Here is a 24,712-nt window from a genome sequence, read left to right as displayed (position 1 = left end):
TCACAGGGTCCTGGGATTGAGCCCCGCATTGGGCTCTCTGCTCAGCAGGGAGCCTGCTTACCCCCCCCTTCTCTGCCTGCCTCTCTGCCTACATGTGATTTCTGTCAAATAAATAAATAAAATCTTAAAAAAAAAACCAACAAAAAACAAATTCTCCTATACAAAGACCTATGGGCCACTAGCCACTTCCTACAATAGCCACCACATGCACTATCCTGGATGCCTCTTGCTCACAGTCCCCAAAACCAATATGCCCAATGGTGTACACAGACGAGGAAGAATGTTGGGAGACCCCACCAATTTGGCCCCACAGGGCCCACACATTTTGCCTAATCTGGCATTGCAGCTGCAGTGGAACAAATTCCCTTAATGTACTGAAGAGTGAAATTCAATGTCCTTTTTTGTTCCAATGCTTTGTGTGTGGTACGTGCCTTCTCCCACGAGATATGAATTCCCAGGAGGAAGGGCACCTGGTGGCTGTTGCTTAAGTATCCGACTCTTGGTTTCGGCTCAGGTTGTGATCTCAGGGTCTTGGGACTGAGCCCCGCATTGGGCTCTGCACTGAGTGTGAAGCCTGCTTGAGATTCTCTCTCCCTCTCTCTCTGCATCTACCCCCTACCCAGCTCTCTCTAAATAAATAAATAAATAAAATCTTTAAAGAGAAAGAAAGAAAGAGATTCCCAGGAGTTTGGGAATACTCCACAATGGAACACCAAGACCTGTGAGGTGCTTGTCTCATTCTAAAGAAAAAGCACCTTGTCTTCTAGAAAGCTGTGGTTGCTTCTGGCCTCCATCTCATCCCTCAGGGAAGTGTGCTCACAAGAACACTCCAAGGTTCGGAAAGGCATGCAGGAGTAAGCCCTCCTACCCCAGCCAGATCCCAGCCTGGGAGGTCAGCAACTCCCGCCACCCCCACTTAGCCTAGCGCCAGCAGGTACCTGGAACAGGGCCCAGGAAGGGGGCAGAGCTGGCTGGCAGGTTTCACAAATGAGGGGTTTGTTTGTCAGGTCTCGTATCAGATCCTCTGCCTGCTTCTGTCATTCTCATAACACCATCCAATGTGCTATAGGTTTCCACTCTCCTTCCAGCCCAAGAAACTCTTTAACTCTGTAGCTCCTAAGTCCTACTACAATAACCTGTGCCCAGTAGGTTCTTAATAAATCACATGTCTTCATTCTGAACTGAACTCATCTGAATAGAACGGATACCCAAGAAGAGAGAAAGCTGGAAACGTAGCCAGGCTTCACCAGCAAAGGTAGAGCAAACTGACACAAGAGAATTCCCCAGAAAACTCAAGAAGCAGTATAACCATTGTAGTAAGCAAGAATTCAGTGAAAAGAAAAGCATTCAGATTCCCATTTCAGTTGCTCGACCAGAAAACACTGACCCCATATTGCAGTAAGGCACGGGGCTGGCTATAAAGGAAAACCAAAGCCTCTGGCAGCGGGCAGGTAAGCTCAAATCTCAGCTCACCCCTCACTCGCTGCACAACCTCTGACAAGTGAGCCGCTTCCAAGCCTCAGTTTCTTTACCTCAAAAATGGAGGTAATGAGCCTAGAATCATTGTTAGGAATAAGGAAGCCAACGAACGCCCAACAGAGAGCAAATGCTCCATAAATGGTAGCGATTATGAGCTTAGACTTTCAAACCCAAAAGTAAAATCTTACGTAGGGGACAAAGATTCCAAGTTTTAAAATGTATTTTCTTTTTTTTTTTTTTTTTAAAGATTTTATTTATTTATTTGTTAGAAAGAGAGAGAGGGAGCGAGCATGAGCACAGGCAGACAGAGTGGCAGGCAGAGGCAGAGGGAGAAACAGGCTCCCCGCTGAGCAAGGAGCCCGATGTGGGACTCGATCCCAGGACGCTGGGATCATGACCTGAGCCGAAGGCAGCCGCTTAACCAACTGAGCCACCCAGGCGTCCCTAAAATGTATTTTCTAATGGACATACGTTTCACTTACCAATTCCATATTTTGTCTTATAATAAGTCTTCGTGAATTCATCACAGTCACAAAGCAGCACTTTCCTTCCCCACACGTTGATGGTGGCTCCTATGAACAGGTCATCATCTTTATAAAACTCTTGATCTACTTTTCCTAGCTAATAAAAACAAAGGAACAAAGTGTGGGCACCACAGACCCTCCAAAGAGGTAGGAATCCATTCCCGAAAGAAACATAATCGCAAAACCAAAACAAAACAAAAACCCACCCCTCAATTGTATCATTTACAACAGGATTTTAAAAACCAAGCAAAAACAAGCAGTTTCCAAGTTTCCAAACACTTGGAAACTCTTTATACACGCACTTAAGCATGTTCGGTGTGGACAGACAGTGATGCGTTGCATGTGCATTTATATGGTCATTAACTTCATTCATAGTCAATCCCCCAAGACAATCTGTGACTCCCTGCACATGTCAAGCTCCAGGAGAGCCACACTGGAAAGAGCAACAAAACGTGAGGCTCCTTACCTTGTATTTATCCAACAGGTAGCCTTTGACTCGGTTCTCTCCCAAGCCACTGTACACATTAAGAACTGTTCGATCTGTTATCTGGCCTGGCTGATAGACTCCAGGTGGGCCGTACTAGAAGACAGAATGCAAACAAGCGTGTGGTATGGTGGATGGCCTACTAAACACAGAGCTGGGAAGGGTGAGGGGCTCAACTGGGAAATACGCATTGTACGTGAAGGGGCGCGAACACGCCACCCCAAAATATGTCTCTTGGGTGTACTGATTATCTTGAGCTGGTTATTTTTAAGAAACGGCAGGCACAGGAAAAGCTGAGTACCAATGATCCTTCTGTATTAAAAAAATGTACATCTATAAAGAAATCTCCGTTTGTAAGAGTGTCTCCCTCTGTGTACCAGGAAAAGAAAGAAGACTCGTACTCTCTAAAACCTCTGATTAATGGAAAAGACAACATAAATCTACGTAACAACCTTCCTCTTGTTTACTGTGCTTTTCTCCGTGACCCCCCTATAACTGGCCTCCTTCCCACCTCCCCTGGCAGTTTGTTCCATCTTTAAGAGGAGATGATGTTTAAGATGGTGGCTTTGGCCATTTCAGGGAGTTACTCCATTTTCCTTTCCTTACAGGAGGTATGCAGGTAATTAAATGTTTGTTGGTCTTTCTCCTGTTAATCTGTTATTCTGGGTGTGGGAGGGGCGTGGTTTCAGGCAAGAACCTAGAATAGAAGGGCAGAGAGAAATGTAGCTATCCTCTCGCTAACACAGTTCTTTTCGGCCATCACACTCCATGTACCTCCCTCTATACTTCCACACCCATCCTTCAAGGCCCTGATCAAGGCCCATTATTCCCCTGACCCTTCCCATGCTCCTGGCCTGTCCCCAGTCCACACCTCCATAGCACCTACCACAGGGTTAAAGCAGCCTTTGTGGTTCTCTAAATGCCTCATCGGCAGACATCTTTTCTCTGCATTCAACTACAAAATGCCCTGAGGAAGAAACCGTGCCTTGCCGTCTTTACTGAGCTTAGCATCCTGCCCAATCCTGAGCTCGGGAAGCACCAGCTGGCGGCGAGACAGAGGCAGCGTGGCGAGGCACAAGAACAGTAGAGCACAGTCAGCCTTTACCAGAAACTGTGGCCCGGAGCGACCCTCGATGCTCCTTGGTGGTCCCAGCAGTTGCGGGAGCCGCGAGAAATCTCCTAACTAACTTATGCAAATTGATAGTGATCAGTTTCTCAAATCATATACAGATGAGAAATCTGAATCATCCCTGATACGTGCGACATAAAATGCCAAGTTCAAATGTGTGAATTTAGGAGTTGTGGGGTGCAAGTAAGCCGTGTAACAGAAAACCAGCGCACTTGGAGCACATTCTGTCTTCGCCGCTTACTAGCTACAGGACTTGGAGCCAGATATTTACCTTCTGGGAACTTCAGTTTTGTCATCTAACTGCGATAATAGTACTGATTCCTTGCTTTCTCAAAGGAGTGTCAAGGGAATACCTACTGCTATTTTCTCTCTCCCCCATGAGAATGTAAGTTCCACAAATCGGGACTTAATCCATTTTCTTTCACACTGTAACCTCAGAGCCAGCACATAGTTGACACTTGATAAATATTTGCTGAATGAATGAATAAATGAATCAAATGATGTCAAGACACACTGCAAATGTCAGGTGCGTCATTATTATTTTATAATTAGCGTATCAGTCAGAGCCATTCTAAAATAGTTAAAAACTGGGGCGCCTGGGTGGCTCAGCGGGTTAAGCCGCTGCCTTCGGCTCAGGTCATGATCTCAGGGTCCTGGGATCGAGCCCCGCATCGGGCTCTCTGCTCAGCGGAGAACCTGCTTCCTCCTCTCTCTCTGCCTGCCTCTCTGCCTGCTTGTGATCTCTCTCTGTCAAATAAATAAATAAAAATTCTTAAAAAAAAAAAATAAAATAAAATAAAATAGTTAAAAACTATTTTAACCAGGGATGCCTGGGTGGCTCAGTCCGTTAAGCATCTGCCTTCAGCTCCCGTCATGATCTCTGGATCGTAGGACTGAGCCTGGCGTTAAGCTCCCAGCTCAGCGGGGAGTCTGTTTCTCCTTCTCCCTCTACCCTTCCTGCTCCCAAGCACATATTTGCACATGCGCTCTCTCACTCTCTCTCTCTCTCAAATAAATTTTAAAAATACTTTTTAAAAAATATTTTATCCAAATAACAAATGAAACGTAACACAGAACTGTGAAAAGGATTTTATGTTTTTATGTGTCCTTAGAGTGTTTTAGGTTCTTAGTGGGTGTCTTTTACTATACTATCCTTTTACAGTTACTTCCAGAGGGAGGCCTTGTTACCAGCATTTTAGAGATAGGGAAATACACTCAGAGAAGTGACATGACTTGCTGAAGGTCAGACAGCTTTTAAGTGGGAGACCCATAATTCTAACCCAGGTCTTCTGTCTCTGTGCTATTTCTGCTGCACCCAAGTTACATTAGCTCTCACATGGCCATGAACATGTAGAGATCAGTCTCACAACTCTCTTTTAATAGTAACAAAATGTAAAAGCTGTCATTGATGCTAGCCAATGGCTAGTTGGTGACTGATGGCTACTTTTCTAAGAGTCACTCTTGTGCATACACTTATAGGAGTGTGTGTGTGTGTGTGTGTGTGTGTGTGTGTGTGTGTGTGTGTGCATGTATGCATGTGTATATTTGTACATTCACAACATAGACCAAAACCATGCAACTTCCTCAGTAAAATATAGAGGCCAGAGGCCAGTGCCCTACCAAGGGCATGAGCAACTGTTTTTTAAATTATTTTTTAAGATTTATTTTTTTACTGGTGAGAGGGTAGAGGAAGAGAGACCCTCAAGCAGACCTCTGCACTGAGTAGAGGACCCCAAGATTATGACCTGAGTTGAAATCAAGAGTCATACACTCAGTTGACTGTGCCCCCCAGGCACCCCACGAGCAATTCTAACTAGAGAGTCTTTTACATTCAGAAGACTGATTACGAACTCTGTAATAAATATGTGCTTTCTCTTACATTTGACTTTCTTCCTTTACTTGCCTTAATTAAACCCCAAATATTCCTACCTCAATTTGTCATATCCTCTATGGTACTTTCACAGATGTATCTTAGGAGAGAGCACAAAATCAAGCTTTTCTAGACACCTGTACTAACATATGGTGACTGATACCTGGGCCCGACATTCCAGACAGGGAGTGATGAGAGTCTTTGAGGTCACAGGCAAATGTGGAAAGGGGCTCTGTGTCCGCTGCTCACCTTAGGGAGCTTTCTTCTCTGGAGGAACAAGGACATAGCATCCCGGCCTGAGTTGTGTGGTATCACTTCTTTGACTTCAATGGTATCATCAGACAGAAAGTAATGCAGAATGAGTTCCCTACGGTCCCCAAACAGCGAGGCGGAGTCGTCCCACAGGCAGAAAAAACGTAACACTTTTCTATCGTATTCAAGGAACTGTTTCAGGGTGTCAAAGGACTCATAAGGACGTAAGGGGTCCATGCAGTCTAGAGTCTGAAAACAGAAAAAAAAAAAAGTCAAGAACAGCACTTCTACGCAACCACTTCTGAGACACAAGCTATCAAAGAATGTAAAGATATCTTGCCCATTGACTATGACGGGATATTTATTTTTTTTAAATGTCAACACGCTAATGACATACATGTAGATACACCTACAGCAAGTTTTCACCTTAAAAATACAGACAATCAAGTAGTAGAAATCGTTTAAGATCAAACAGTAATCTGAAACACTAAAATACACTTCGTGATGTCTTTGAAAACTGGCTTTTTTCCAGGACTTAAAATGCTTAAGAACACACAAAACTAACATGTGGTGACAGAAATTAAAATGGTAATTTCCTCTCTGGGTAGGGGACTGTCCAGAAAGTGTCACTTATTAAACTGCATACATTTTCCAAACTTGTTGATTTGTATGCTTAAGATTTATACATCTGAGGGGCACCTGGGTGGCTCAGTGGTTTAAGCCTCTGCCTTCGGCTCAGGTCATGATCTCAGGGTTCTGGGATCGAGCCCCGCATCAGGCTCTCTGCTCAGCAGGGATCCTGCTTCCCTCTCTCTCTCTGCCTGCCTCTCTGCCTACTTATGATCTCTCTCTGTCAAATAAATAAATTCTAAAAAAAAAAAAAAAAAGATTTATACATCTGAGCATATGTTAATTTTATCTCAACCCCCCATAAAACCTGTTGTCTTTTCACTGAGAATTCATATCTGTATATCCTCATTCATCCAAAGATTTTTGTAAAAGTAAAAGGGAAGAAACATAGTCCCAGTTTTATTTTGCTTCTGAGGATCTGGAAGGGCGTCGAAACAGGAGCAGAGCAAATGGAGAACTTCCCCAGCCACACAGAATGGCTGTGCGGGTTCTGTTCCCCAGCCCAGGTATCCCCACTTCTGCGGGTTTCCTGGTGGAGGTCTATTTGCATGTTCTCAGCCCTGTCTTGGAGCAAAATTGCTCCCATTCTATCTGCTGTAGCGAAACAGAATCGTTATATAAAGGAGCGCTCAGTGGCAAGGGAGAAGTAGTCCCATATCAGTTTATGTGATCATATTTGTCCATTCTCAAAACTCTGTATCTGTCTGGGGCAGTCTGGAGGACACCTACTCCAAGATTGCAGGGAGACATCATGGCCTTCCAGAGGCTCTTATCCTTTTTCCTTATCCTAGATATTTAAATGAAATTATGGGACCACTACTTTCATTAACTGAAAAATGTTTCTTTGGCATTATAAGGCCTTTAAGAAATGCATTATTGATTATACACCTTTGGGGCTCTTTTCAGTTTAAGTTAAATTGTTTAATTTTAACTTTATATTTGAAGGCAGCAAATACTGGAGAAGTAAATGCATTAAAGTCAATATAAAATCCTCTTATTAAACTCCTAATTTTCCACAGATTGCTATATTTATTGAAGAGCTTTCTCCCTGAGGGAATAAATGTGAAAATGATTTTCCCAATCTGAAAGGAAATTAGTTAAAACATTTCTTGGCTGTTTGTGGTATGTATTCTCAGTTCCTGGCACAAAAGATTTTTTTTTCTTCATAAATCTATGAAATGGCACAGGGCTCTCTGTATTTAATATAATGCATCACCATCCATAATCACTATTGTATAATACCAACTGTTAGCAAATGAGTGAAGCCATATGCAAAAGGTGGTAATTCATATGGACCCGTTCTTTCAGGTTCTCTCTTCTCATTGTAGAGACTTCATGTTTATCTAGGCTCTGTCATCTAGGGCATTTGGAAAAAAATAAAAATAAACCCAAACTATAAATCTGCTCGTATGCCAATATACACAGGTATAATTCCATAGGAACTTCACCTTAAATATTCCAGGAGCAACAAGACATATTCCTCAGAAGGGCTGCATGCCTACAACGTTAAAGGATAACTCTGCTGGGGCCAAGAGGTGGGAACAGATGAATGACCCTACACGCAGATTTGAACAAGAGCTCAGAGTAGAATTAAAGGAGGATTTTATTCTAAATTTCATGTTATCTTTCTGCAAGGAAATTCATTACAAGTTTAGGAAACAATAGGAATGAGACTAAACTGATCTATAGGGATAGAAGTGAGAACAGTGGTTATCTCTCCCTGGGTGGGAAGAGTGATTGATTAGAAAAAGCCAAGAGGGAAGTTTCTGGGGCGATGGACACGTTCTGTGTCTCGATTTGGACTGCGGATTACATGGGCATATGCATTTGTGAAGATTCATTCAACTGCGTGCTTCATTTCTGTGTATTTTACTCTAACCATACTTCCATAAAAAAAGAGAATGACAATAACGAAATTCTGGGTAGGCAGCAAAAGATTTGAACTGATGTCAAGAAGAAGACTGGCTGGGTATGTGACCTTCCACCTGACAACCTGCCCTTCTGCGTGTTCAGATTCTTCTGTAAAAAAAACACAAAATTTGGGCCAAGGGATCATTAAAAAAAAAAAAAAGACAACTTTAGAAAGACAACAATACTACTACGAACACTGTTCCTGCCTCCGTATACTAACTGGGGTCAGACTTGGAAGACAAACATCCTTTTACAATGGGGTACATCAGAATCATGGCCCTCTCCATTCCGCTAGAATATCCCTACACCTGATGCCATCATCGCTAGAGCTAGGAGTCCTGGGGAAGAAGAAAAAAGGTATACCCAAGGTGTGGTGCAATAAATCAGTAGAACAGAAGCAAACATTTTCCCAGGGTTAGGCAACCAAAATGGGGAAAGACAGGCCAGGTAAAAGTGGGCCTTAGAGCTTGTCCCATGTGGGCGACTCATTGAAGACTCCTACTGTCTGTCTGGAAGGGAGACTCTCCATGGAGAGAAGTGGGGGTGGGAGCAGTGAGCGAGGCTTTCCTGCCCTGAGGTCAACACCTAGAGTTCCTTCCAGCCTAAAGGGGATTAGGATAACTCCAGTGACCGTGACCCCGAACATTCTTTCACGTCTGCATCAGGAGTGCAAATACCCTTTACTGACTCTCCTTTTTGGATTCTCATTCGGAAGATACCAGCTCACAGATCTATCATCAACTCCTTACCTCTCTCCGTAACTTCATGTAAGGATCTTCTGGACACTGTCCCGGGGGGTTTAATTTGACTCCCATTTTCCTCAGAAAGTTTTTTGTGAACATATCACAGTCATAAATCTTGAATGTCCGGCCATAGAAGATGATGTCTATGTTGATATTGAAATGATGCACAGTATAAAACTGATCTTCATTAGGAGGAGGGAGTGAAATCCGATGACGCCGGATGAAAGTCCCTATGGTATGGAACCAAACACAGCTGTTTCATCAGGCGGCTAACGAAGAAAAGGTCACAGCAAGTCTCCGTAACAGCCCTGAATGCCGTCCCACAACAGGGAAGTGGGCAAAGGGCTGGTTCTTGGAGGCAGCATGACTATGTTCAGACTCTGAGGGTACCTGAGGGAGCTGAGATTTCTGAGGTCCACAGGTACTGACCAATCTTGCATGTTTGTTATTAAAGTTGCCTAAGTGGTACTAAAGTACTTTAATAAACCATAAAGACTAGGAAAGGAAGAGGGGCACAGAGAGGGTGACCTAATGGGCCAGACACTGCCATCCTGTCTTCTTCCATAACAAGCACTCAATGTGAGCACACTAAACAAGGCACTATGACTGCAAAGCAAAGTGCTCATGAAAATGCATCCTCTCGGCTCAAAAAAAAAATAAATAAAAATTAAAAAAAAAAAGCTTATCAGCTTCAGTACGGTAGGTGCCAGCACCATGATTTGTAGATTCTATAAGCATGAAAGACTTCATGCTGCTCCAAAACTGCATGGCATCTTCTTTGCTCTCCCAAGCTCTTCTCCCCCTACCCCCCACCACCCCTACAAAGTGATGGTTATCAGAGGCTTCATTGTTTTAGACAGCGTTCTTGCCAAAGGTTCTGGATCCCATTCTATCTTTTACTGCTAACCCTATGGTGCCTCTTCACTTCTACTCTTGAGAATATGGACCCAGGGTCCCCAAGTGGTGGTTAGCCACTGGCACTGAAAGGGTTTGCTTCCTAGATGAGCATGAGAACTACACCACACCATACCAGCCAACGTACCCAAATCCTGCTGAAACCTGTTGTCAAGAACTGTTTAGGGTTTGAGATGAGATTTTATTCTACTTGCAAACTAACAAGGCAGCCTGCCGCAGGTTCATGGATGTTGGTAGAAGGCATAGATTGCCTTGGTTAGAGATAAACTGACAGCAGTAACAGCAGCCGGAACACCAGCATGTTTCACACCAGTTTCCTGAGCCTCGATTCCCACGGGATGACCCGAGAAGGTCCGCGTAACTCCTGCCCACGTGGTGGGCTATGTTACAGGAGAGGAGCCCTAAGCTTAGGAAACCCAAGCCTTAAAATGGATAGTAAGCATTCCTGCTTTTTGTCTCATAGGGAGACATGGCCTTTATTAGACCGGACAGTAAGCATGTCTTGTCCTCCCTCTGTTCTGGAAGGAGACACCGCCTCTATCTCCCACGGCCATGAGCAAACCTCCCCTTTCTCTTCAAAGGCTGTTTGCTATATAGATGTCCCTGAAGAGACAGACCAGAACAAAGAGCAGGCAGTGCCTCTACTTGCAAGATCTACCCAAATGCAAGATACCCACAGAGAATGGTCTCTCTACATCTGTGACCAACTTTGGCCTGAGAATCTACTCCAAGAGTCAAGGGAAGAAGAGAAACGTGAGCAGAGCAAACTGAGGGTCTAATGGTTCCAGTCCAAGTGGCCTGTGGGACCTCTGTATGGAAGTATTTTAGGATAATGAGGTCAAGCAATCTTGTTCCTATTTTCTATAGCACCGAGAATGGCACCTTTTCCTGACGTCTAGAAATACTTAGAAATTATTCATTGCTATTCATTATGGAAATTTAATGAGTATCTTTATGTACCAGCAACTGTGTTGAACTCTGTTCCATTTTTCCCCTCATCATCTTTTCACTCTGTTCAGGCAAAATGAACTAAAATCATTTTCATCTTCTTTTCTCTGTAGCAATTTTTAATTACTTGGTACATTAAATTAAAATAATAAAAGTATAAAATTAGAACTGGCCTAGAATATTTTTAAATGTACTACATAAAAGATGATATAATTTTACTGCAAAAAATTGTACTTCAATTAGCCTTTAATTCATGCCACTGAAAACAGTATGCAAATTATTTAATCATTCAAGATTAGACATTTAGAACAAATTGCATACTTAAACATCTATAAAAGCATGGGCATTTCAGGTATTTTCAGAAACCATTATATATCCCTTTAAAAATACTTATATTGTGACAGTTTTTAAGATATATAAAATTTATTCAACAGCCAGGAGCTTGTTCAGAAATTCCAACTACTTTGTACTTAATTATAAAAATTCAAATAAGCAAGTTGGTGCTGATTTCCATTCAGTAAGACTTTGAATAAGAATCTTCTATTTTTCTAGGTGGAAAGAACCGGCCCACCTACAGAGCTTTCAAATAATAATAATCAGAATCATCATCAGAGCCCTAGGATATGCTTTCATATACATTTTTCTCATTTAATCTTCACTAATCCCATGAGGCAGATAATGCAGGAAATATAAATATTCAGTTTATGGCCGAGAAAAGCAAGGTTCGGCGTTGTTAAGTAATGCGCTCAAGGTCACGCTCTAACAAATGGCAGAAGATCCTGGACCTGGATTTTGAAGCTCTAAGTAAATACCAGCCCTTTCCAGGGTGCCCGGCTGTCTCAGTCAGAAGAGCACGTGACTCGATCTTGGGGCAGGAGTTCAAGCCCCATCTTGGGTGCAAAGACTACTTAAAAATAAACTCTTTAACAAAATACATACATACCAGCATTTTCCACAGTTTGCACTGAACTATATCTCACTGAACTACAGCCACAGATTACTAAAGTGAAGGAGAGGAGGGAGTGTTAGAGGCAAAACAGGATAGAAATAGGGAGAAGAGCTGACAGCCACCATGAAAAACAGAGAGAGAAGATGGAGCTGCTCTTCCCAAAGAACAGCCTCTCTGTTCTCTGAAGGCAATTTTCTGGAGAGGGGCACACTTGCCCACTGTAGCAACACCCCCTCCAGGGCCAACACCTAACCCCCCCTACCCCAGAGGCCTGCATATCCCAGGCCCTCATGCTTCCTTATGTATGCTCCCACATTTTTCCTAGAGATGGTTCTCCGAAAAGGCCCGAGAAGCTCCGTCACCTCTCATGGGCTGAGAAGAGAAGGCAAACCTAACTAAACAAGACAATTTTTAATAACAAAAAATCCAAAGTCACAAGGCCATGTTAATCAGAAAACTGATGTGGGCCATTTGAAATGGACAGTTGCACCTGAGAGCTTTCAATGGTGTCTTCGTGGCCATCTTTCAACTGTGTCCTTTGGGGGGGTCGAAAATTTCTATTTATTGATATTTGTGTGTTTATAGTCCTCCAGGATAAACGGCAGAAACTCCACCAGCAAGAATGTGATCTGGAGTATCAAAGAAATGGGCAGGATGGCACGTATTTGGCATGCATTGAAAAGAACCTGAGATCATCAATTATATAAATAAAAATAATGCTATAAAATGGAAAACCAAGAACAGAAGTACCATATCTACCCTTTAAATTTTTAAACATTTGCCTTCCTGACTGCCCCGTAAAGACAATTTGGGCAGATGTCCAGGCATCGGGTGCCTGCTTTTAAGCTCCTCCTGATCTTCCTATTTTAAATCTCTCTTCCCTTTTAAAGGCCCTATTATCTGATTATACTCTGCAAGCTTTAACTTTCTAACATTTCCCTGTGGTTTAGATCAAATGATGATATATCCATTTATGTTTAATGCATTTTCCTTTCATTCAGTTGGGACTTGCTTTAGATCTTTGCTCATACCACTAAATTTGGTTTTTAGAAATTCACCTTCCAGAATTAAGACTCCAACCTTTTACCTCTATCTTAATTTTCCATATATTTAGTTCATTTTAGTAACGTTGCAGACCTAGGATCCATCTGAGTCTAGAGACCGGTATTTCTTAGGTGAATGAAGGTTCAACTGGAATTGCCACCTGTTACTGTGTCTACTAAGTCTATATCCTAAAAATACAAAGACTCTTCACTGGGATCAGACACGAAAGAGTATCTTTTCCTCCTCTTGTTGTTTACAATTATTCCTTCAGTCAAATAACTACTCCATTTGTATTCTTACAAAAGGTCCTCTTCGGAGTGTTGTTTTCATAAGAATAACTTTTTCCATATAAATAGCCTGACATCAGTCTTGTAGCAAAAGAATACAAAACTTAAAATTCCACATCTCTGATCATAAGAAAGAATAATCCTATGTGCCCCCCCGCACCCAGCCACTGGATGAGCCCCAAATGCACGCATGTTATGCTCTAACGTTCTCTTACATTACTGCTTTCTTGCCTCACTTTCTTTACACACCTTAGGATCTGCTCCCACATACCTCCCAACTCCACACCCTACCACTTTCCTACCTTCCTTCATCTTATGCTGTTCCTTTTGGCTATTATGCCTTCATCATCCATCTTTATCTGGAGGAACTTCTGACGTACCACTCAAATGTCTTCTCTAGTGGATACTGGTATTTCCTCTTCTGATCCCTCAAAGTACCTGGTATCATTTCTGATACCTGTGTTGTGTTCTAGATGTTGTCTACCACATTTCCTCTCCTCTGTTTTTTCCTCCCTCCTTCTCCTTTCCTTCTTCAGCAAATATTTATTGAGTAGACACCATGCACTAAACACCTGTCTTCACAGGCCACTGACTTACCTCCACTCTGAAATTCTCCTCTTCTCCATTCAATGACCATCCCCTTCCCCAGGACCCACCCTCTGGGGTTGTCAGATTTAGCCCACTGAAATAGAAGATGCCCAGTTACATCTGAATTCTAGATAAACAGTGTATAATTGTAATATAAGTACGGCCCATGTGATATTTGGGGACATATTTAAAACTTCATTGCTTATCTGAGAATCAGATGTAGTTAGACAGCTTGTATTTTCTCTGGCAACCTTGTGACCATGCCCCCTTCACGTTGTGGGATGCAGTACTAAGATGTAGTATATGGCCACTATGAGTGAATGACATATGAATGCCACATTTTGTGATTACATTTGCTTGGTCAGATTATCTCAGAGTATAAAAAACATATTTAAAAAGTACTACGTTGAAGGGCCAACACAAGTGCCCGGTGGAAATCAGTGTTCTTAACCAAGGACTCACTAGGAAGCAGAAGCCAGTTTATAATCTGGCCCCAGGCCTATAGAATCAGAAATTCTTGCAGCGGGCCACGAGGTTCTGATGATCGCTCTCAGCTGACAGCCACTGGTACTGCCCTCACCAGAAATTTATGGCACGTTTCTCATCATCAGCCTTTCTTTAGCATAGATTAGTTTGGATTTGGTAGCATTTGACAAACAATGATTCTTTTAGACAATTACAAGTAGAACTACTGGGATTAACCTCTGACATTCTTGGCTTGGTGTAACATTGTTTTAACTACATTCCAACAGAACAGCAACAAATTCTATACAAATGACACATCTAACCAAAAAGAGAGTGATGTTCTGGCAAGAAATAAAAGCAAGCCTTGAAGTGCGACAGTGACTTGACTTATAACGTACATAGATCTCTCTGCCAGCAAGGATTCGTGAACGTTAAAAATATGTTGTTCTGATTAGAAGCTGCATGTAACTGAATGCTTATTTTGGCATCATGCCTCTTTTGTTTCTGGCTTATTCCAAACTCCCCCCGCCCCTAAAAAAACAACAACAACAACAAAAAAAACCAAAAACAACAAACAAACAAACTAACTAACAGGATAGGAGAGGTAGCTAAAAAGGAGGCTAATTCTTCCAGATGCACTAATTTCCGAATGATCAGTTATACAAGAGAACAAATGTATCTGACCTCCCTTTCCATCTGGAAAATACAGAAACCCCATGGAAGAGACAGGGACATCATCAGTGTGCGTCCCCTAAATATGATCCCTAGCCCCTTCCCAGGGCCCATGGGTGCATGAGAAGCAGTCCTAGGCCACTCAAGACACAACTGAAAGAAACACCCTCTACCCCATCCCACCGAAGTCTGAGCCACTGGCCTATTGCACTTATTTGTTCTTTTTCCCCAATCATTTCATTTAGGAAAGCCTGAAGAAGGGGTTTAAGTGATTCTCCTTTATTTTCCCCCCAGATTTTATTTATTTATTTGACAGAGAGGCAGGCAGAGAGAGAGGAAGAAGCAAGATCCCTGCTGAGCAGAGAGCCCGATGTGGGGCTCCATCCCAGGACTCTGGGATCATGACCTGAGCCGAAGGCAGATGCTTAACCCACTGAGCCACCCAGGCGCCCCTTAAATGATTTTCCAAAGTATCCTCTGTCCTAATGGACCTTCCTTAGCAAGAATTATCATATTAAGTATTTCAAGAGAGACCGTTTTCTTGCTGAATAAAAAGAGCTTGATGATAGAGTGGTTATTTGTGTTTGCCTTCTCCACAGCACTTGCTATGGCCTGCCAAGTATCTCTGCTGACAAATTCAGTCTTGTTATACATATCACGATGACCATATATTCCCTACCCTATCCCTCGAATTGCGCCTTCCCTCAGGGAAACTGGTCAGAGAGAGCCTGGTCGGAAGGACTCAATCAGAAATTCTGAAATTTTCAAGAGGCTTTAAAGTTGTCTTTTACTCAGAGTTGGTTTTCTTCCCCCCATGAGTCTTTATGAGTCACAATCCCCCCTTCTCACATAAGAATTAATTTCAAGGGACGCCTGGGTGGCTCAGTTGGTTGAGCAGCTGCCTTCGGCTCAGGTCATGATCCCGGCGTCCTGGGATCGAGTCCCACATCGGGCTCCTTGCTTGGCGGGGAGCCTGCTTCTCCCTCTGCCTCTGCCTGCCATTCTGTCTGCCTGTGCTCGCTCTCTCTCCCTCTCTCTCTGACAAATAAATAAAAAAAAAAAAATCTTAAAAAAAAAAAGAATTAATTTCAAATAAATCGTTATGACTAACTCCGGTTTACCTCTGGAATCTACCAATGCGAGATATGAAATCAAGAGGCTGAGAGAACTGAAAAGTCTTATAAAAGCCTTTCCAAGATCCTCATTGAGGTTGCATTTCGTTTTTCTTCTTGGATAGTGTAATAAAACTAAAGACTCACTAGATAGGGCCAGTAAGCTGCAGGAATATGAGCTTTCAATTAAAAAGGATAATAAGAAAAATATATAAGTCACTGATAAATGTTCAGGATGTTCTGTGACCTCCTGTCTGTCATTTGTGTACATCTGAAGTCATGTGAGGAAAGTCATAAAAAAATAAGCAAGATGGGCCCCCTGGTTGGCTCAGTTGGTTGGGCATCTCCTTCAGCTCAGATCATGATCCCAGGGTCACGGGATCGAATGCCGCATTGGGCTCCTTGTTCAGACGCCCCAATCGTGCACGCGCTCACAATCTCTCTTTCTCTCTCTCTCTCTAACAGGTAAGAAGAATTACTTCTGAACAGAAAGAAAATTCAGAACTTTTAAATTCTATGAACGTCTCTTTTACCTAAGTGTGTTTAATTATGTAAGTGACAGTATTGCCTTAGGAGAACATATTTTCTTATAAATATTTTATATTAGTAAGAATATATATTTATAAAAATGTATCATATTTATGTTCACTTAAATGCTTTACTCTGATATTCCCTTACTAGGCTTCTTGTTTTTTGTTTTTTTGTTTTTTTTTGACGATTTTATTTATTTATTTGACACAGCGAGAGAGCACAAGCAGATGGAGAGGCAGAGGCAGAAGCAGATTACCTGCTGAGCAGGGAGCCTGACACAGGGACTTGATTCCAAGACCCTGGGATCGTGACCTGAGCCAAAGGCAGACACTTAATTGACTGAGCCACCTAGGCCATACTCTGCTTGTGCTCTCGCCCTCTCTCTTTTAAATAAATAATCTTTTTAAAAAAAATGACTCTGAAGGGTCTAAAGACTTCTTGTTCCTTTACAAAGCATCATACTTCCATCCAAATTAAAAGACCCGCGAGTAGATAGTATGTCGGGGCACAAAGAACAATGAGGACATGTCATATCATCTCCTTCAACCAATCCTCACTTTCTCCCTCCACTAGAAAAACCAAGTACAGACACTATGTCCAATCTTCTTCCTTCTTCCACCACCTCAACAGTGCCTCTCGTCTAATGTGGCAGAATAAGCCAAATGATTCCATTCATGATCTGGGCACCCTTGATTCCCGGTCCACATCTCCAGTCTTGACTTTCTTTCTAAAAACATCCCAAGATTCTACCTGCCTGGTGGGCGTCACCATACAGATGTCCCAACCCACGTTCAAAGGCTTCATGTGTCCAAACAAACATAACCAACCTCTACCCCCAGTGTTGCTCCTTGCTCCATGCTTCTGGGTTTTGCAAATGCACCACCATCCTTGCAACCACAAAGTGATTGAAAACCTCAACCACAGAGTGAGCTCTGAGGCAATCAGTTAAGATTTAGATGAAGCAAATTACCTCTCTAAACCTGTTTCTTTTTCTGTAAAAGCCAACAATGACCTACTTTAGATGGTCGTTGGGGGATTAAATGAGATAATGATAAAGTAGATACTTTATCATTAGATATTCCCCTTCCTCATTCTCTATATTTAATTGGTGGTCAAGGCCTATCAAATCTGCCAACCAAATATCTCTAAAATCTTTCCTCTGTTTCCTATTCCTACCATCACTGTCTTGGTTTGTTCTAACCGGAATAATTGCAAAATTCTTGGACTAGTCACATTGCTCCCTTCCCTCTCCAAACTGCTTGCCCATAAGCTCTATGAGATGGAGGTCTTCTTACTTTTGTCCATTCTCCCAAAACCCAGCACAGTGCCTGGCACAGAGTAGATATTCAACAGACACTTCTTGACCATGGTGACTGACCCCAGATTCATCATCCAGATGCAATGGAGCTACAGTCCAAGAAAACCTCAATCTCATAAGCACTGAAGGAAGTCCTTCGCATACTGCCTCATCACACCTTATACTCAGAGGCCCACGGTCCACAAATTTCTCTGTTTCTCCCCCGTCAAACCCACTGTGGTATATCAACATGGACGCAATGGGCCCAGAAAAGTCGTTACTAAGGAAAAAATTTATTCAGCATTGGTCGAAACTCCTGAGATGTGTTAAACAACAATAAGTAGATAGTAAATAGAACATGTGTATGTCAAACATATAAAGAAAGGGATGCAAAGACCAGGAGGTAATTAATTTCCCATATGTATTAAATATATATGAGGCACCTGGTCTCTGAATATTCATGATGCACTAAATATACAAAAGCAGTAAATATTCATGAGTACTCAGTATTCATGAGGCCTTAATTCGGCCACTCATTCATTGGTGACACCCATTATGGCCCCATGTGTCCTTTCCCCAAGAAACAAACAAAACCCATGACTATTCAGCAGCCTTACTGGTGAGCTACAGCTGTGGCCAGGCCCACTTATCCCCCTGTCTCTCCAGCAGTGTGTGTACCAATAGCCCAAGGTCCCCCCTGTCTGGGGTCCTCCTTGCTTGAACTTCAATTCTGGTCTCCAAACCACACTACTGGCAGAAAAGGCTGACACAGCAAAGACAGACAGGACCATTGCCCACCCCTGGATTTAGGCAGAGTCAATCTTCCACGCACTTGTACCTTGTCCTGTGTGTGTGAATTTATGACATTTCTTTCCCCTTGCTTCTCATTGTATATTTTTAATTGTTTTAGTGCACCATGTGATTGATGCATTTTCATTGGGTCTGGTGGCCTCTGGGAAAGCCTGCAGGCATGCTTCATGGAGGCCACCACTGCCTCGGGTTACACCCCCTACAATACTCTGGTTGCTGGGTAGAGAATAGGTTGTAGGAGGAGCAGAAATGGATGCAGAGAGACCTATCAGGAGGCTATTGCCTTCCTCTAGTCAAGGAACGAAGGCAGCTTGGATTAGGAGGACAGCAAAGGGCATAGAGAGACAAAGATTCAGGATATGTTTTGCTAGCAGAATGGAGAACAAGGACAGTAAGTGTGAACAATTAAGGAATGTCAAAGGAGTAGAGACTGTAGTGGAGAAGGCAATTTCAGAGCCTAAGGTACCAAAGATGGCAATACTCCAGAAAAGACAGGGACAATAAATGTACCTAAGAATTATGACTCCTGAGGGCTCGAAGTGGCCTCTGAAGGTCATCTACACTAACCACCAAACGAACACCTGACTCCCGTCCACCATGCCTCTACTGAGCTATCCGTGAAAAAGAACCCCTGTCCTGCCCCCAAGTATCCATGTATACCAAGGACCAAACAAATTAGGCCATCCCTCTCCACCCCTACACCCAACACTGACCCCCCACGCTCATCCAGAACCATCCACCACAACCTCTGGCAGCCAGAAAATTCTTCTTACCTACCTAAATTCTGACCCCCTAGATCCTAGCGTTGAGGATACAGAAAATTAGGTCACCCTTCCTCCCCATAGCAGCCCTTCAGGTTCCTGAGGACATTAACCAGGCATACTGGAGTCTTCCCTTTATGGACAAATATCCTTTTCACTCTTCTGCCTCACACACAAATTTTCAGTCCTTTTACCACCATGGTTGCTGTCCCCTGAACACATCCAGATCTCAGCACTGTCCCAAGTGAAGGACTCAGAGCACAAACAGAAGAGATCAGTCATCTCCCCGGATCTCTGCCCTACTTCTAATAATGCAATTTAGGATTAGTTTCTCTGGTACCCATGTCACAGAATTAACTCTTGTCAGGCTGAAAAGGACCATGGACAAAGGTGACTGGCATATGGGGGTGAAGGAGCAATGACCCTCTGTTCCTGAAGAACCATCAAAGTTTCAAGAGAACAGGTATGAGCAGAGGGTGGCTGAAGCTAACAGCAGCGAATTCAAGAAAGAAGAGCGAATACAGATCTGGAAGGGGCAGTGGACAACAGCCTCCTCTCTTCGCCTGGAAAATGTTGCGAAGGCAGTAATATGGTCATAGTGAAAAGACCAGATACACAGGAAAGTCTGCTCCAACTAGAGCAATGCCTGACAGAAAACGAATATGCTGTACAAGAGTGAGTGAAACGGCCCATGGTGAAGTATGGGGAGTAAAAAGGAGGGAAGTCACCGTCAACGACCAGAAGCTACCAGCATGTTTATGTTCATTGTCACTAACAAGTTAGACACCTAAGCGGTACACAGTATTTTCTAAAAAGCTAGAGAAAGACAGTATACAAAGGCAGGCATCGGAAGTAAGAGAAGCATAACTCTGCTTTAAATAGATACCTTGAGGCATTCCACTATTTTTCAACTCTGGTTCGTTTACTTGAATTGTGTCATCTTCAAGGTAGAAGTAGATTTTATAGCGTCTTATTCTGTAGTTTTCTTGGCTTTTATCAGGTACTTCATCTTCTAAATAGGCATCAAAAGATAATACCTGTTGGAATCATAATTAGAAACTAAGAAATGAAAAAATTTCAGCAAACTCAGAATCCATACAGCTCCTGCCTGCATACTTGTTAATTTAAAAGCAAAAAGTTGAGATTTTTACAAAGACGTTTTACACATCAGCTCTGAGAACAGACACACAATCTAAGTTACCATATATAAAGATTATATTTGCATCACTGCCTAATTAGAATAAGGAAATGATATTCAAGCCACACATCCATCATTCAGTTCTACTATAAACTGATCTATTTTCTGGCTTTGGAATTTCACAATGGGATTCTAGATGTAGGTTACGGTAGGCTCCCCCCTTAGCCATGGTTTTGCATCCTGCAGTTTCAGATACCAGCAGTCAGCTGGGTCCAGAAGCAGATGACCCTCCCTCTGCCATATGTTCAGGTCAAAAGGAGCCTACCACTGGGGCACCTGGGTTGCTGCCTTCAGCTCAGGTCATGATCCCAGGGTCCTGGGATCAAGCCCTGCATCAGGCTCCCTGCTCAGTTGGGAGTCTGCTTCTCTCTCTCACTCTGCCCCTCCCCCACACACACTCCTGCCCTCTCCATCTCTCTCCCCCTCAAGTAAATTTAAAAAATCTTTAAAAAAAAATAGGAGCCTACCACTACATCACAATGCTTACACCATCCACCTCACTTCATCTCATCATGTAGGTGTTTCATCATCTTGTGTCATCACAAGAAGGGTGAGTACAATAAGATATTTTGAGGGAGAGACCACGTTCACATAACTTATTACAGTACATTGTTATAATGGTTTTTTGTATTACTTATTGTTATTAATCTCTTACCGTGCTTATTTTACCAATTGATCTTCATCATAGGTATGTATGCATAAGAAAAAAAACAGGGTATATAGGGTTCAGTATTATTTGTGGTTTCAGGCATCCACTGGGGGTTTTGGAACATATACCTCATGGATGGGGGCGGGTACTACTATACAGACAAGATAATATTCTTTCTGAATATTCTCTCAATAGGCAGATCTGAAATTCTTTCAGTGCTCTGGAGATCCCACCTTAAACTTCGTCAGGAAATTCAAAGAGCCTAGCTTAATGCCAGTGAGTCTCATCTTACACTGTGTATGTGCTGGGGGGGGGGAGCGGAGTGTTGGAGAGGGACTCAGGTGGCAGAGGTGGTTTCTAAAGTAATTACAGTAAAAATCAGGGTTACTCAGTTAGCTGAGTGGCTGACTCTTGATTTGAGCTCAGGTTATAACTCCAGGGTGGTGAGACGAAGCCCCATGTTGAGCCCCATGTCGGGTTCTGCGTTCATTGGGGAGTCTATTTCTCTCCTTCTCCCTCTCTCCCTCTTCCTGCTCATGCCCTCCATCTCTCATTCTTTCTCTCTCAAATAATTAAATCTTTAAAAAAATAAAATGAAGTAGAGTAAAAATCAGAGATCATCAAAAACACCCTTGAAAATTCTTTAACCATTTTGGAAAACTGGGCCTCTCAGTAAGTATAACACAGCCCATTTTTCTTCCATGTTGAAGACTAGGTGAGATAGATTTCTTAGGTTTAGGTGCCATGTTGTATGAATAATACCTATTTTTAACCATTGGAATCACTCTCAACATAGCAACCCGATCATGCTTTCAAGCTTGCTTTGGGACACATGTTCCTTCAGAGCTCCATTTTAATATTCCCTCTACACTCATTTTTTAAATCAATTTTTGTAATTAGAGTTGCAAAAGTTAATGGTGTATATGATGTAATACTATAGTAATTCAACATGGACAATGTCCTATATATGAGTCAGTCTGTTTGGTATCATCTACCCTCTCAGGGTGCTAAGTTACCCTAATTAGGAATATATGCTCCAGAAGTAGCAAATTTCTTTCAGAAGCCCACACTTCAGAAGTGGCTGACAAAATGCCTCAGTAGTTTATATTTGATCAACACAGGAAATGTTGTTAATTACCACATAAGATGTGAGAAATGAGTTGTACTTAGTTAAATGACTATATTCAAAATGAACAGATCAGTTAAAAAGGAGGCACCGTCTTTACTACAACAGGTTCTAAGAATCTAGTGAACCCAGAGATCTCTTCCCTTTCAAAATGGCACCTTTGGCTTCATTCCAAAATGGTCCTGTGTTTAGTTGTTTTCTTGGAAAATTCATCTGGCCTGCCTCCAGTTAGAAGGTTAGCTAAACCCACTTCAAAAATGCTGTCCTATTTGTGTTGAGTGAGCATTTCCGGTAAGATGCTGTTGGATGGATATAGGGTTTCCTTTGGGGGTGATGAAAATGTCTTGGAACTGGTTAGAACTGATGGTTACACAACACTGTGAATATACTAGATGGCACTAAATTGCACACTTTAAAATGGCTAATGATTGATTTTATGTTATGTCAATTTTGCCTCAATTAATAACAAAGATGTTGGGGTGCCTGGATGGCTCAGATGGTTGAGCGCCTGACTCTCAATTTTGGCTAACGTCATGATCTTGGGATCCTGAGATGGAACCCTGTGTAGGGCTCCTTGCTCAGCAGGGAGTCTGCTTGAGGATTCTCTCCCCCCTCCTCTTGCTTCTCCCCTCACTCGCATTCCCTCTCACGCTCTCTCTCTCTCCAATAAATAAATAAATCTTTAAAAGAAAAAGATGTCGGACACTGAATTGTGCTGGACATATTAAAATGGCAAATTCTGTATCTCAATTTTTAAAAAATAAAGGAGAAAAAAAATACTGGAAGACCTAAAAGGGCAAAAGAGCTGGAGTTTCTCTGAGCTTTCGGTAAAAGGAGTGAAAGGGAGCAAAATAGGCCATCCCAGAATGTACCACTTTGGCCTGTGGGTTATTTCAACCTGAAGACAACTGGGGCCCAGCAGACTCCAGATGAACTTTTTACCTCCCCCTTAACTGCTTCCAAGAATTTAGATAGGGACCCTGTACCAGCAAACAAGCTGTTACCAGAGAAAACTTTTTCTCTCAGAAAGACTTATCTGCATGGCATGGCAAACATTTGCTTACCAAACATTTGCTCTTCTCATCCTGTCAATTGTCTTCCTCCTCTTTGAAGTCTCGGACCCCCTACACCCTCTTCCTTAGTTCTGGATGGTAGACAAGCCTCAGTTACCTGACTGCCTGAGTCTCCACATCTCTGTGGGGCTCTCATAGGTATATAATCAATTTTTTTTTCTCTTGTTGATCTGTCTTATGGCAATCTAATCATTAGACCAGACAAAGAACCTGGATTCTGCCCCTTAGATTCCATCTGAAACTTTTTTTTTTTTGCTTTGTAGTTGGATAGGAAAGCATGGAGGGAATATTCATCACTTTCACCTACCTCTATATATTGAATACCATTGGTATAAATTTGTGAATGAGCAAACTGGCATAGATTAGTTGACAACACTGTCATTTACATAATCATTAAATATTTAACAGTCAAATAACACATTAAAAGAGAATGAAGGATGCTAAATAAAAAGGAAGAGAGAATAAAAGACATTATTTTAGGCTGGGCTTCGATGGAAGAGGGACGGACTGCTATTTCATGTTCTGGTCCCCCGAGAACACAGGGCCACCAGACTCCAGCATGAAAACTGAAGGAGAGCAGAATTTGTCACACCAAAATATACCTCTTTGGCATGACAATTATTCTAGACTCATTATTAAAAAAAAAAAAAAAAAAAAAACCAAAAACTGCAAACACAGGAGCAGCTCTGAAAACAAAGCTTTTGTAACTCCATCTGTAAGGTTGTCTCCCTCTCTGTACCCAGAAGAAAGGACCCTAAATCTCTAGGAACGCCTATCAAAGGAGAAGACAACAACTTAAATCTGCATAACCGGGGCACCTGGTGGCTCAGCTGGCTGAGCATCTGACTCCTGATTTCTGCTCAGGTCATGATTTCACAGATGGTGAGACCAAGCCCCAGCTAGGGCTCTGCACTCAGTGGGGATTCTGCTTGAGAAATTCTCTCCCTCTGCCCTTCCCCCAGCCCCCAACTTGTGCTCGCTAGCTCCCTCTCTCAAATAAATAAGTCTTTTTAAAAGCTACATAACAACTTTACCCTTATTTACTGTGCCTTTTCTGGTAACCTCCTGTAACTGACTCCCCACCCTAAGCGCCTTTTGTTTTCATGGTATTAAAGTGGGGGCTTGGGCCATTTTGAGGAGCTACTCAGTTTTCTTGGGCCTCCTCCAGGTGTACACTTTAAGCTTTTGTTTGTTTTTTTTTCTCCTGCTAATCTCTTTATTACAGGGGTGTCTTGGCTAAGAACCTAGAAGGTGGAGGGAATAGG

The 24,712-nt window shown here is 42.5% G+C and overlaps 1 protein-coding gene across 3 annotated transcripts in view; it reads right to left on the bottom strand.

Moving 5' to 3' along the window:
• EFHC2 (EF-hand domain containing 2) overlaps positions 1-24,712 on the bottom strand; it is a 187,136-nt gene that overhangs the window by 93,474 nt on the left and 68,950 nt on the right. For all 3 annotated transcript variants that reach the window (XM_047716801.1, XM_047716800.1, XM_047716802.1), the window contains exons 3-7: positions 20,288-20,438; positions 9,029-9,252; positions 5,736-5,987; positions 2,470-2,583; positions 1,962-2,100 (exon numbers count right to left, since the gene is read on the bottom strand). In XM_047716801.1, the coding sequence (XP_047572757.1) occupies positions 1,962-2,100; positions 2,470-2,583; positions 5,736-5,987; positions 9,029-9,252; positions 20,288-20,438 (880 nt within the window). The remainder of the gene's footprint in view (positions 1-1,961; positions 2,101-2,469; positions 2,584-5,735; positions 5,988-9,028; positions 9,253-20,287; positions 20,439-24,712) is intronic.

This window comes from Lutra lutra, chromosome X (genome assembly GCF_902655055.1).
Source record: "Lutra lutra chromosome X, mLutLut1.2, whole genome shotgun sequence".
NCBI lineage: Eukaryota > Metazoa > Chordata > Mammalia > Carnivora > Mustelidae > Lutra > Lutra lutra.
The sequence above is the reverse complement of the archived record's forward strand: the minus strand, read 5'-3'. Positions and strand labels throughout refer to the sequence as shown.